Below are 13,715 nucleotides of genomic sequence, written 5' to 3'. Positions count from 1 at the left end.
GTGTAGTTTTTTCATTATCGTTGATGTCTAATATTTCGTGGGCGATCAAACCTGAAACTTATGTTTGGGGCTTATCCGCCAGTAAGCACCCGCGGCTGGTCCGCCAGTCTCGTCACTGTGGCGCGCCGGGCGCACGACTTCAGCTCACGGCGATTTCAGGTTAGGTTTCCCTCGAGCGTGATTCTGTCTTTCCTTGCACGTGCGTCAGTTTGTGTAGGAGGGAAATGGTACGCACGTATCGTCGCAAAACGGGTGTTTTGGCCGACCGAAAAGATGGCGGACCGTTGTTTTCGAGATCGCTCACGCCCACGGCACGTCGGCGAGGTACGGCGAGGCACGGCACGGCTCTGAGATCCCGCGATTTCCGCGCGAGAGTTGACATGCCGCGCGCGCTGTAGATCGTCCCGACTCCCGGCCGCGGTAAATCGTCGTTGTTGGTCGTTGTGTCAATGACAGTCGCGCGTGCGACCGCATCGTCCAGCGTTCGCCGCATCGTCTCGGCGTCATTGTCGCCGCCGTTATAGTGGTGGTGGTGTCGGTGGTGGTCATCGTCGTCGTCGTCGTCGTCGTGGTGGTCATCGTCGTCGTCGTCGTCGTCGTCGTGGTGGTCGTGGCCGTTGTCGTCGTGGTGGTCGTGGCCGTCGTCGTGGTGGTGGTCGTGGCCGTCGTCGTCGTGGTGGTCATGGCCGTCGTCGTCGTCGTTGTCGGCGCGTCGAGGAATCGGCGCGAGGACGCCGTCGAGTCGGTAAAATGGTCGCGCTCCACCGCGAGCTTTTCTAACCCCCCTGTCGCTATTTATCGCTCCCCCGCGAGAAACGCGGCTTGGTTAGGTTGCTCGAGGGTCCGCGCTGATCCTATGGCACCGGAACGCCGTCACGCGTATTTCCCGTGGTTGCCCGCGTTGACAATGTGACGTGCCGTTGGGGAGTTTACGATTTGGTTAACCTCTGTATTCACGTGCCTAAATTGTTTTATGGAATAGGTAAAACAATTATTTTTTAATAATGTTTTGCATAAAAATTTTAAATAAATTTTTATATTTTTCTCTTAAAAAACAATTATTAAAATGTATCCTATCATTTTTCAGGATTAGATGTAGGAGAGACCGGGGCAAATCGTGACATTTTTTGGTTTTGAATTTTTTCTGAGATAAGTATTTGAGATAAAAATACGTTTTAGCCGGTTTTTTCATCGTGCAACCTTCTAGTTTTCAAAAAATATTTATTTGTGTTTTTTCATCATATTACTTTTAAAGTAGAACACGAAATGCCTCACTTTGTCTCGTGTCACGAATTGCCCCAATACCGGGGTAAATCGTGACAAGGCACGGGGCAATTCGTGACAATTCTTCTTTCAACGGGTTTCAATATCCGAATTCGTCCTATTTTCATGATTTATATCAAAACGTACACTTACTCACTCAAAAAAGGTTTTTATTAATCAAATTGTACATTAAATGGAATAGGGAGGGCAAAAAATCGTTAGGCTTCGCTTTCGTCGTTTTCCGAACTGCGAGTAACGACCTTTCTCGGGCGTCCACGTCCTCTGCAAGCTGGCTGTTTCTTGGGGAGCTTGATTCTTATATTCTTTTTTTTTATTTTGTACTCTTTCGTCATTTTCGTCAACAAGTGCATCGAGTTCATTAGCGTCAGTCAAAATTGCACTTCTCTTTCGTTTTCGTTCTCTTGTCGTGACTTTCCTTTTGCCCGCTTTTGGAAACGATCGAAGGGATTGTTTGAGGCCCTTGACACATCATTTTCAGTTGAGGTACCTGGCTGTGGTTGGTCATCTCCATTCCATCCTCGATCAGTGACTTGACCGGGTAAAAAATCGATTTCACCAAAAACGTCAGGATTGAAAGGAAAGATTCCTGCTGCTTTGAATCCGGCCCTGATGTTTGTACTTGTTGTGGCTAAAGGCAAAGAATCGGTGACGATCGAAGGGATGTCATATATCGTCATCGTTTTCCCAGGATTGTTCACGCAATGTGTCACGAATTACCCCAGGCGGTCATGTCACGAAATGCCCCAGCGTCATTTTTTATCTTTCGTGGTCCGAAAAACCCAGACAAGAAATAAATGCATGCAATCTGCGTTACACATGTGTGTGTAAATGCCAGGTGAACAAGTAAAACTTACCGTTTCAAATCTGGAAGCAATTGCTTCGTATTGAACACAAAATATCCGTGGATTCAAAAATTTACTTTTACACGAGGTAAACTCTTTTTCCGCCACTGACAACGAAACATTGTAGATACGCACACCGAATTTTGTTCTAATATAGAGGACCATTAGACCCATCTATGGTCTGTAATACAGGTTTCTACCAGCAAATGCATAGAAGTTATCCGCGCGGGAAATTTTTCGTATTGTCACGAATTGCCCCGGTCTCTCCTACGTATATGTATTGAAAATGCAATGTGGCGGATTAGCCCCGGGGGGGTGGCGGTTCAACCCCGGCATTTTTGAGATTTCAATTTTTCCACCGTTGTCGTTTTTGCTCTATACCGGTTAAACAAAGCAACATAAATAAAAATTTCCTATATAAATTTTGTAGCTAAAGGTTCACTCTTTACAGTGGTATACCACATTTAACTAAAATTATTTATTTTCTTGTTAAAAATCGGCACCGAAAAAAAACTGGCGGTTTAGCCCCGGTCTCCCCTACATTACTTTATTTGTAGGAAATTAATATTAAACATTTATTTTTTAAGTGAAATATTACTAACCGTACGTGCTATTCCAAAATGTGATGATATCGTAACATGGCCAACATGTATTACGTTCTGCATTTTTCCTTATTGCTGCGATAACTTTCTCATTTTTAAATGGAGGCCAGTAACACTTATTGTGTTCTATCCAAGTTGATGGTACCGCTTCAACGGTATTATCTTCAGAAAACTGTACAATTGTCCACGTCGGTTTCTCCATTTCTAGACAAATATAAAAGGTAAAGCGCAACTTTCTGTCACAAATTGTAAAAATAGTTCTACGAAAAACTAATGCGTCTTTTGATGTACCATGTTAAGCATTAACCATTGTTTGAGATCACGAGTGCATCATAGCGTGCATCGGTCTCGTCAAATGAAAGGGCACAATGCGCGTGCCTTCTCTGTATTGTAAGCTCATCGTTTCAATAAAAATCCTAATCCGAATATGTAAGTTCTGAATACTTTGCATTATAACGTAGGCTTCTCTAAAGGCATTTCGCAATCGATACCTTTCAAGACGTTTCCAAAACGTTGTTTTCATGTCCTTGCGCGATGGAGAAACCCACGCTATAAACAGTCACCGGTGTGACAAACAACAACATTGCTAACGGCCGGTTAGCAATGTTTCGGCTCGCGTCGACGCGTTGCGGTGACGTAGGCAGCCGATTGCCAATCAGGTGCGACTCAATGCGTGCCATAGCCCTTTGCCGCCAATCACAAGGGAAAATCGGAGGTCACCGACAACGCTTCGAAACAATTGGTTATTGCGAGAAGAAGCTCCCGTATAAAAGAGCTTGCTTCGTCGCGCACCGGGCTCTTTGTCGAAAGTCCATCGCACAGAATCTCCGCTCGCTAAACCGCTTAACTACGCTAGCTAACACCGCTGTATACACCGCTTTGAGTTCGCTCTTCGCTATCGCGCTTCGCGAACACGCTTTCACCACCGCTGCATGCCGTACTAACATCTGTGCGCGCGTTTACGGCTTCTTGCTTTGCTAAAAGTAAAGGAACACTGTATCCATTGTACATATTGAGACCTTATTGTAATATACTTATTTTATTGGACTTATACGTATTTGATTTGTGTGAACCGCTTTCCTCGTGGTCGTCTTCCTCGCGCCATTAAACGCGCATCCGCGCACTCTCGCACATTTTCTGGTCCTTCGAGCCGGATCATCGCCGGCAACCGCGATCGGGAGTGCCTAAAACAGAAGACACCATGAGTCTTGACCAGAGCGCCATGCTGAACAGCCAACACAAACTCTTCGTACGCATCTCCAAAGCCGTCGACAACCTGAAGAAGATGGGTCAGGCGAACATCACCCTCTCTGCCATCGAGACTCGCATTCGCCTCCTCGACGACCATTGGGCCAAGTTCGAGAGTCAGCATGACCTCGTTCGAGCCTGCTACAAGGACCGCTACGCTGAGAGTGAGTACGCCAAATTAGACTTACTCGACCAAGCCGAGAGTGCTTACGTGCTTCAGCGTAGCGTCTTGTCCGAACTGGCAAACCGCTACAAAATCGCGTCATCGTCCACGTCTTCCACGCTGCCAGAGCAGGGGGGCGACCGCGCGTCGAGAACCTCGCTGCCCCGTATAAACTTGCCGAAATTTTCGGGTGCCTACGAGGATTGGCCGTCCTTCCGCGATCTCTTTCGGTCGGTCATCGGCGACAATTCGTCCATCTCGCACGTTGAACGGCTGCATTACCTTCGCTCGTGCCTCCAAGGGTCAGCTGAAAATTTGATACGGTCGTTAACAATCACTGGCGAAAATTACAATCGCGCGTGGGCGATCCTCTGCAAACACTACAAAAATAAGAGGGAGCTGATACGCTCCAACTTCGCCACGTTTACCGCCGTGGCGAAGATGAAAGCTGCCACCGCCGATAAGCTCAGCCGCGTCCATAACGCTGTCATTTCCGCCGTCAACGCTCAGGAGAGCATAGGAAGACCCATCGACTCGCACGGCATGGATCTGTTCAACCACCTCGTCGTTGAACTGTTCGACTCGCGAACGCGTCTGGAGTGGGAATCCTCCTCGGGAGACTTCTTCGAACCGCCGAGTCACGACACTCTGATGAACTTCATCACAAGACGTATTCTCACGTTGAACGCCGCGAACCCGAAGAACACTGTCACAAACTCAAGTGAGCCATCACGTTTTGCAAAAGCGCACGCCGCGCAGCGCACTGAGCCTTCACAGTGTCCACTCTGCACCGAAAGGCACTCACTCATGGGGTGCCCCGAATTCAAGGCCAAGTCAGCCAGTGAACGACTGTCAGTGGCCGAGACCAACAAGCTGTGCTTTAATTGTCTCGGCAACCATTTGGTGGCACGGTGTCAGTCCACCAGGAACTGCATGACGTGTAATTCGCGTCACCACTCGATGCTCCACGACGCATACGTCTCCGAGCCGCAACCCGCCGCTGAAGTCAGCGCGCTTTCCGCCGTCGGAAAGGCCGACGACCGCAAAGCGATCCTCCTCGCGACCGCGCGCGTGATCGTTGCCGACCGTCACGGAAATCCACACGAGGTTCGAGCTCTCATCGACCAAGGCTCCGAAGTGTCGATCGTGTCGGAGTCCCTGGTGCAGCGGCTGCGCCTGCCGCGATCGCGCACCCGAATGTCGATCTTCGGTATCGGCGGCTCACAATCCGGATCCACTCGGGGCAAAGTGTCGTTGAGTCTCACGTCTTCGACCACCGGAGCCGCGCTCACCGCCGTCGCGTTTGTGCTTCCGCGTCTCTCCCTGTACCAGGGCTCCGCGATCAAGTGCAGCACCACGTGGCCTCATCTGCAGGGACTTCCGCTAGCCGATCCTCGTTTCGCCGACAACGATCCAGTCGAGCTGCTTTTAGGCGCTGAGGTGTGCTCGACCATCCTGGAGGATGGTCTCCGCCGAGGCACACCGCAAACGCCGATCGCGCAGAAAACCATCCTGGGATGGATTCTGTCAGGGGGCTGCGGCGCGACCACCCTCCTTGGTCACCGTAGCTCACGCCAAGCTCACTCCGCTTTCGTCACGCTCACTCCCGAGGAAGAGGAGTGCGAGCGACACTCCGTGCACACCCACGAGCGCACATCCGCTGGCCGGTACGTCGTCCGACGGCCGGTCTCATCACCGCCGAAGAACCTCGCCGAAACCCGCAAGTCCGTTGACGATGTCGTGCCCGGAGAAGACCCGGTCGACGACGCGATCGCCGTACAACCCGACTGCGCGAACCCTGCACGGCGGGCGGGCTCCCACGTAAACTGTCCGCGGCCGCTTTGGTCACCAACTTAACGCGACACGCTCGCAACACTTTGAGCCTGTCCACAGCTCCAATCCTCTGGACCACAGGGTCACGCATCCCGGCGGAAGACAGGCGTCGTTCAATCCGCCGTCGGGAAGATCGAACCGGAGACCGACACCCTCTCTCGAGGCTCCTCGCTACACCGTCTTCCACGCTACACCGCGCGGTGTCTGCGATGGCGACGCACCACCTGCCGCACCGACGATCACTGTCCGGACGATCAGGCGCGGACACTCACACCGGCAGAACAAGACCAGGCACTCAATCCACTACTTGGAGGAGATCTATGCCATCACGGCCGACCGCACTGTTTCACCCCGCAGCCAACTCCTGGGCGGCTTCCTGGGACCACCGACACCACCACCACCGTTGAGGATACGTGAGCCACAGAAAACCACCCGGTTTCTCGCGTATCTTTTCTCGCGTTATTACTGTTCGCTTTCTCGCGCGTTTATCGCTGTTCATCTTCGTACGTATATTTCTGTCCGTCTTTTCGCGATATTACTCACTTATCGCGTTTCACGTCGTGTCGATTCGCATTTATCGACTTACCGGTTGCACTTTGTCAGGTGCGTAGCCAACGCTTAATTGCTCATGGCCTTCTGCCACCACGTCCTGCGATCACGGTGCACTAAAATGTTCACTTCACCGATCACTGCACCCACGCGTCACACGGTAATTCACTCGCGTACTTACTCGCGTTTTCGCTGCTTACGATGCGCCCGAAATCACACTCGCGGCGAAACACGTGATCATTGCATGCTCCGCGTGTCGTCGCGCAGCGCCGTCGTGCCGTCGCTCGCGCGCGCCGCGATCCATCGCGCCCATCGATAATAAATCAATGCAGTTACCGCGACACCTGATAGGCTTCCGTTTCCTGTCCGTCTCGTCACGTAAGGCCTAGGCGGGCGGGAATGTTTGAGATCACGAGTGCATCATAGCGTGCATCAGTCTCGTCAAATGAAAGGGCACAATGCGCGTGCCTTCTCTGTATTGTAAGCTCATCGTTTCAATAAAAATCCTAATCCGAATATGTAAGTTCTGAATACTTTGCATTATAACGTGGGCTTCTCTAAAGGCATTTCGCAATCGATACCTTTCAAGACGTTTCCAAAACGTTGTTTTCATGTCCTTGCGCGATGAAGAAACCCACGCTATAAACAGTCACCGGTGTGACAAACAACAACATTGCTAACGGCCGGTTAGCAATGTTTCGGCTCGCGTCGACGCGATGCGGTGACGTAGGCAGCCGATTGCCAATCAGGTGCGACTCAATGCGTGCCATAGCCCTTTGCCGCCAATCACAAGGGAAAATCGGAGGTCACCGACAACGCTTCGAAACAATTGGTTATTGCGAGAAGAAGCTCCCGTATAAAAGAGCTTGCTTCGTCGCGCACCGGGCTCTTTGTCGAAAGTCCATCGCACAGAATCTCCGCTCGCTAAACCGCTTAACTACGCTAGCTAACACCGCTGTATACACCGCTTTGAGTTCGCTCTTTGCTATCGCGCTTCGCGAACACGCTTTCACCACCGCTGCATGCCGTACTAACATCTGTGCGCGCGTTTACGGCTTCTTGCTTTGCTAAAAGTAAAGGAACACTGTATCCATTGTACATATTGAGACTTTATTGTAATATACTTATTTTATTGGACTTATACGTATTTGATTTGTGTGAACCGCTTTCCTCGTGGTCGTCTTCCTCGCGCCATTAAACGCGCATCCGCGCACTCTCGCACAACCATGAAAAATATTATTACAATTTACAGTAGCAAAAGAAAAAGAAGGATTTAATATTACTTAAGTTTATAAGACAAATATTACTGAAGCAAAGGCTTTTGTTATCTATGATTGTGCATGTAAAAGTGGAAAAATAATGTACGTCTCCTTGTATTTTAATCTAACACATTTATTCGCGATTTGATTCAAATTCCAAGTCTGTAAATTGCCGAGATCACGTACTTTATAAATATTTAATTTGGAAGATTTGCAGGGTTCCGTATAAAAATCTTTAGGTGTCTTGTACTTCTTTCCAATTACAATGATATTCTCGTTATTAGAAGCAAAATTCAAAATAGTTACAATACTTCCATCCAACAAACAACAACAATTATCTGGTTCTTTATTTGTTAATAAAAATTTTTCAAATACTACTTTAGCAAACTGATTATAATTGTGACAATTGATAAGCGGACCATTGAAATGCGGATTTAATAATTGAGGTTTATTGCATTGTATTAAGTTTAAATTAGGATTTATATAATTATTTTGTTCGCTTATCCGGCAAACAATTTGCTCCAAAGGCTTATCATTTTTACGTATCATTCTCAATATCGATTGCATATAATTTTCATATGGGAAAGCGCTGAAATTTTGCAATATTCCAAATTTTTTCACGTCATCACAAAGATGTAATAAATTATGTGTATTATGCGATGCATTTTCTTTACCGTACAGAATAATAAATGTTTCAACGTAGTATCGTAATAATAATTTAGCATAATCTAAATACAGTTCAATATGCTTTAAACTAGATAAAATAGTGATAGCTATATGTAAAGTTATATAAAATTTAAATATTTATCATGACTTAGTATAGATTTTAATACGATCAGCCCTGTATATAACAAAAATGTCCTATATTCTGTGGCTTTCCATCTTTTACTTTCTAATAATGATCTTGGTTTTCTATTAAACTCACATGGTATGTTACATTTTTGCTCTTCTAATAACGTTGATATTATTGATTTTTGTTGCGATGATAATTTAGCACGAGATGTTCCATGACATCATAAAAGAACTATTTTTTTAGCTTCTCCCAAGAAAATACAATGCATTGGATCTGATGGAAAACCAAGTACCATATCTATATTCGGAATTAATTCTAATATTGATGTACCATTATGGTGACCTGGCTGTGATTTTAGTCTGAATTCTTCATCTGTTCTTAGATTGAAAAGTTCTAAATACGGAAAGCACACTCTATTAAGATAATACTCGCCTTTAGCTTCACATTTTGAACACGAATAAAAACCCGAATGACCTTTTGTATATTTTATAAAAGATTTAGCTGGTACATTACAAATAAAAGCTTTAATTTTAAACGGATAAGTTATTCTATTAACTGTTATACCATTACTAATTAAATCTTGAGCTTCATTCACGAAACGTTGTAAAAAACTATTAGCCTCCGCAGGCTTTTCATGCCCATGATAAATTCCAATAATGCCAACATTGTTATAATTATCAGCCAAACTGCATAAAATAGGATACACTTGACTCCCGGAACTTTTAGACAAAGGTAAACCGTCAATATTTATGATAATTTCGATTATTTGTGAATTTTGAAAAGAATACGATGTTTTTACAAGTTTTTCCACGCAATGACTTATGCCAAAATGATAATAACGTCCCGGTTCAACATCATCTGCATTTACTTTTCTCGGAGTGCCTAATAAAGTACGGGCATCTCGAGGGAGTTCTGGATATTTTGATTTCATATGTTCTAACAATTCATTTAGTGCGACATGAGTTACTCGATTTCTAACAGCCCATCCTTGCAAGAATTGTGATGTACTTACAAAATCATTCTCACGACGTTCAAAATTATTTAAAAAAATTGGGATTAACTGTACCATCATCATTAATATAGCTATCAATATCATCTTCATCATTAGTACTGTCGCTATCAAGGGCCTCTTCTCTCTCATCATTATTTATTAGTTCATAATTATTGTTATCATAATTATCATTATCGTTATCGTAATTATCATTATCATAATTATCATTATCAACGGCACATGTTTGCAATACATTTTTATCCAAACCATTTGAGTAAGTCGTGTTTAGTTAATCTTTCTGAGGCATTAATGATGATACATTATTAATACTTGCTATTGAAGATGTATCACAAACAGACTGCACGATATCAATAGATGCATCAGCTATCTCTTTTGCACGTTCATAATATTTTCTTTTTATTTTAGGCATTTTTAAGAACTATAATATATCATTTATGATACTCACTTGGATTGTAGAACTTGTACAAAATAAGCGGCAAAATACGAAACGAAAGATGAGGGCAAGGCGGTTGCCGGCTTTTCGATGAGACGGGGCGACGGATAGAGGTAGGCGCTGAGAGGCAAAAAAAGACAAAAAGGAGAAAATAATTAATAAAACTTCACTGCACCGGACTGTACAATCTGCGTTGTACTTACAAAATAAAGACCTAATTTATAGCTATATAATTCTACTGCGTATTCATAACCGAATTTTCTTTATCATACTTAAAACCATATATTATTCACGTATATAAAATTTTAATAAAGGCTGCTTATAACCGTTTTATTGCAAGTAATAAATGTTAAACTTACAATTGTATATTCGACGAAACGCGAAACGAAGGAGGACAAGGCGGTTGCCGGCTCCAGCCGGCTCTTCGATGAGACCGATGAGACGAAGTGACGCGTAGGGCAGAGAGTCTATTGCATTGATCTAAATACATAGATCGATGAGAAAATATAAGTATATATGTATACTTTACTACACCGGATTGTATCTGCGTTGTAAATATAACCAATAATTCTACTGCGTATTTATAACCGACCGATTTTTTTTCAAATCAAAGCCATTATTTTCACATATAATATACAACTTTATTTATTATTAAGATACTTACAATTTTACTGCAAGTAAATGTTAAACTTTATAACTATATTCGCCAAAACGTGACACCACTAAGACTTCTTCACTAAGGACGAGGCGGTTACCGCCTTTTCGATGAGACGGAGCAGCGCGTAGAGGCCGAGTCAAGAGACAAAAGACGACAAATGCGCGCGCGAAACATTGAGGTCCACCATAGAGATATAAGAATAGAGTGCGCGAGCAAGCTGAAAAAGCGATAGAGGAATAGAAAAAGAAAGCTGCGCAGAAAAGAAAGAGAAAGCTGCGCATGGGCCCCTTCTGTCTTTGTTTCGCATGCAGCGTTCTTTTTCTATTCCTATATCGCAGCCTCTTACGTGCTAGCATATGACTCGCGCACTCTATTCTTATATCTCTATTGGCCGGTATTCATAGTTATTTAAGACCGTCTTAAGTTCAATCTTAAGATGTCATGAACCAATCACAGAGCCGTATTAGCGTCTTAAGACATTACTTAAGACGATCTTGAAGACTATGAATACCGGCCTATGAGGTCCACTACCAGACATCCATGGACGTCCAAATATGGGTTACTGACGGATGTCCAAAAATTGGACATCCTATGGACGTCCAAATATGGGTTACTGACGGATGTCCAACAACGGACATCCGTTGAACGTCCATTTTATGTCCATGGACTTGCGGACGTAAAATGGACATAAAACGGACGTCCTCGGGATGTCCTGTGCTATCTGGGTACCGTGTCTCTTGATGTTAGTTGCATGAACATGCTTGCTTCGACGATACGTGCGCTACTTCTTACAACGACATAATGGTTTTAATTTTCGTATTTATACTGCATCAATTCAAGTCGCTACCATCGACATTCTACATCTTACACTTATGATTTTTTCGGCAAAAATCTTCATGGGTTTAATGTGAAAGTGATGGTTCTTTTTTCTTAACTTGATAAGTATCCGAACCAAGGATCGAAACGTCGTAACGTTTGTGTCAACTTTATATAATAGCCAATTGAGTCGAAATAAAACCTCTTATTATTGTTAATCTATATTGGCGGAACATTTTATTATTTTTGGCTGGTTATATCTGTTCAGATCTGGCCAGATCGAGACAATTTCCAGATCAAATTATATCTGGCCAGATTTGATGAACTAGATCTGGTCATATCTCGGCAGATCTAATTCTTTTTTCCCGGGGCGCGCTTTATGAATTGATGTAACGTTAATGTAACCTATATAAATAATTAAATATATAATAATTTTATTTAAAAATTGTGTGATTTAATTACGGGAAAAAATACCTCTTATTTGTTCATATTAGTAGATATATAATTATATATGGTCATATAAGAAATGGAAATATAATCTTGAACAATATTATATGGCTAAACCTCTTTAAGTATAACTTTATATAGTCATATATGGTCTTATATACTAGTATATTATCATGAGTGATCATGTAAAAGTATATTTATAAGGTTAAAGATAATCATATATGAATATATTCTCTATAATGGATCTATCCATATAAAGGACCACGCACTAATTATATGAAAAAAAGTGGCCGCGGTTAAAATTGACCAAAACTATGGAAAAGTGTAGTTTGTGTTGTCGTGCCGCGCCGTGATATTGGTCTCAGGGCCGGCACTGGGTTTGTTGGATCCGCGGGAGGATGAAAGAACACTCACAGATTTGATTGGTTGTAGCGTGGAGTATAATTAAAAAGGCTTATTCACAATTACACTTGTTCACTTATTCTAACACCCTGACTTGCGGGCTTAAGATTAATTCACGGACTAACGGTACGTGGTCTCGCGATACGCGCTCGGTTATTAGACTGCCCGCGCTTATCGGAAGGGCGAGCCTTTTATTGCTCGGAGTCGCTTCCTCGTTGTCGACTCAGCTGTCAGCGCTTTTGCTTCCGGGCTCAGGTCAGTAGCCTGGCAACCGGGTGACGCCCGGAATGCCACCTCAGATGTATTTGACAATAGCCGGAGCCTGGTGACCTGGTGACGCCCGGAATGCCACCTCAGGTGTATTTGGCAATAGCCGGAACTCGCGCTGGCAGCTCGGTGTCGCAACTAGGCCAACTTGACTTCCGTATTACAACATCCCTTTCCCCGTGGAAAAAGAAAAACTGAGGTATGAAGTTTTTCGTTATTATTTGTTTTATACTACAATTTTCGTCTAGCTTAATTTTTCCGGTTCTATTTATTTCAATTTTCTTTTCGGCTTGATCCTTACACTGTATAGTTACCTGTTGTTTACCTGGGGTAGAAAACAGCCATGCCTGCTGTTCTGCTAAAGTTATCCAGAGTGTCACATTTGACAGAATGTGGCGTCGCTCGCAATTATTTCTTTGTGCTTGGATATAAATCTGCACCTCGCAGGGTGCGTGCGCTGTTACGAAATATACGGGGTAGCTTACACACATCGCATACAAAGGTCGTGTCGGTGTGCGTGCATTTATCTAAATCGCTTTCGTTCAGTGTCAGATAATTTCGGTTTTCTTTGTTTATAGCTAATAGAGTGTGAGAGATTTTAGGAATTATAAATATATTTTTATTGTCGTACACCGGCAGGGGGGTTGCTCGCACGATTTCATAATTGGGGTATGTAATAATTGGGAATGTTAGGATCGTGTAGACGTTGGGGTTGTCATAGTAGGCATTTATTTTTACAAACTTTTCGATGGTATTCCAATTGTCTATTTGTATTTTGAAAGGGAAGTGCGCCCCTCGGGATAGGTGGGTCGTCGCTTCTTTTAATTCCGATACTAAAGTTTCGAGTGGCAATAGTCGCGCGAGAATTATGCCGTGTTTCGCATAGGTAAGGTATTCTAGAGTGTCTTCTACGTCGTTTACTAGTTTAGCTGTTATCGTGCTTACTACTAACAGGTGTTCGTCTAGTTCTTCACGGCGTACTATTTTTGCTACTCGTTGTTGTACTCGTCTCGTGACGTTCGCTATTAGATTTTCGTTCTTGCTTAGTGTCTGTTCTAAAGTCTCTATATGTCCTAACGTGGCGTTTACAATTTTTATTTGGTGCTT

At 44.2% G+C, this 13,715-nt stretch overlaps 2 protein-coding genes and 1 long non-coding RNA gene across 3 annotated transcripts in view; 1 reads left to right on the top strand and 2 right to left on the bottom strand.

The window, feature by feature from the left end:
• Positions 1-5,918, bottom strand: part of LOC139778678 (uncharacterized) — a gene marked incomplete at its 3' end in the record, with an annotated part of 10,123 nt that extends 4,205 nt beyond the window's left edge. Inside the window, exons 1-2 of the mRNA XM_071716745.1 lie at positions 4,005-5,918; positions 2,729-3,912 (exon numbers count right to left, since the gene is read on the bottom strand). Of these exons, the coding sequence (XP_071572846.1) occupies positions 2,729-2,930 (202 nt within the window). The remainder of the gene's footprint in view (positions 1-2,728; positions 3,913-4,004) is intronic.
• Positions 1,417-2,227, bottom strand: LOC139778684 (uncharacterized). Its single transcript, XR_011719638.1, has 2 exons — positions 2,139-2,227; positions 1,417-2,044 (listed from the first exon to the last, which is right to left on the bottom strand). It is a non-coding gene; the product is annotated as an uncharacterized lncRNA (long non-coding RNA).
• Positions 3,930-5,964, top strand: LOC139778677 (uncharacterized). The gene is made up of 2 exons (XM_071716744.1): positions 3,930-5,806; positions 5,865-5,964. Exons 1-2 carry the CDS (start codon positions 3,930-3,932, stop codon positions 5,962-5,964), a joined length of 1,977 nt encoding a protein of 658 aa, XP_071572845.1.
• The last annotated feature ends 7,751 nt before the right edge of the window (positions 5,965-13,715 follow it).

Source organism: Temnothorax nylanderi, unplaced genomic scaffold (genome assembly GCF_030848795.1).
Source record: "Temnothorax nylanderi isolate EJ_2023f unplaced genomic scaffold, tnyl_v1.0 TNYL_tig0192_pilon, whole genome shotgun sequence".
NCBI lineage: Eukaryota > Metazoa > Arthropoda > Insecta > Hymenoptera > Formicidae > Temnothorax > Temnothorax nylanderi.
The sequence above is the reverse complement of the archived record's forward strand: the minus strand, read 5'-3'. Positions and strand labels throughout refer to the sequence as shown.

Excerpts from the sequence above, each read along its gene's own strand:
- LOC139778677 (XM_071716744.1), top strand. The coding sequence starts at position 3,930 with ATGAGTCTTGACCAGAGCGCCATGCTGAACAGCCAACACAAACTCTTC. Across the intron at positions 5,807-5,864 it reads GAGCGCACATCCGCTGGCCG|TCCGTTGACGATGTCGTGCC; the intron begins GTACGTCGTCCG and ends GAAACCCGCAAG.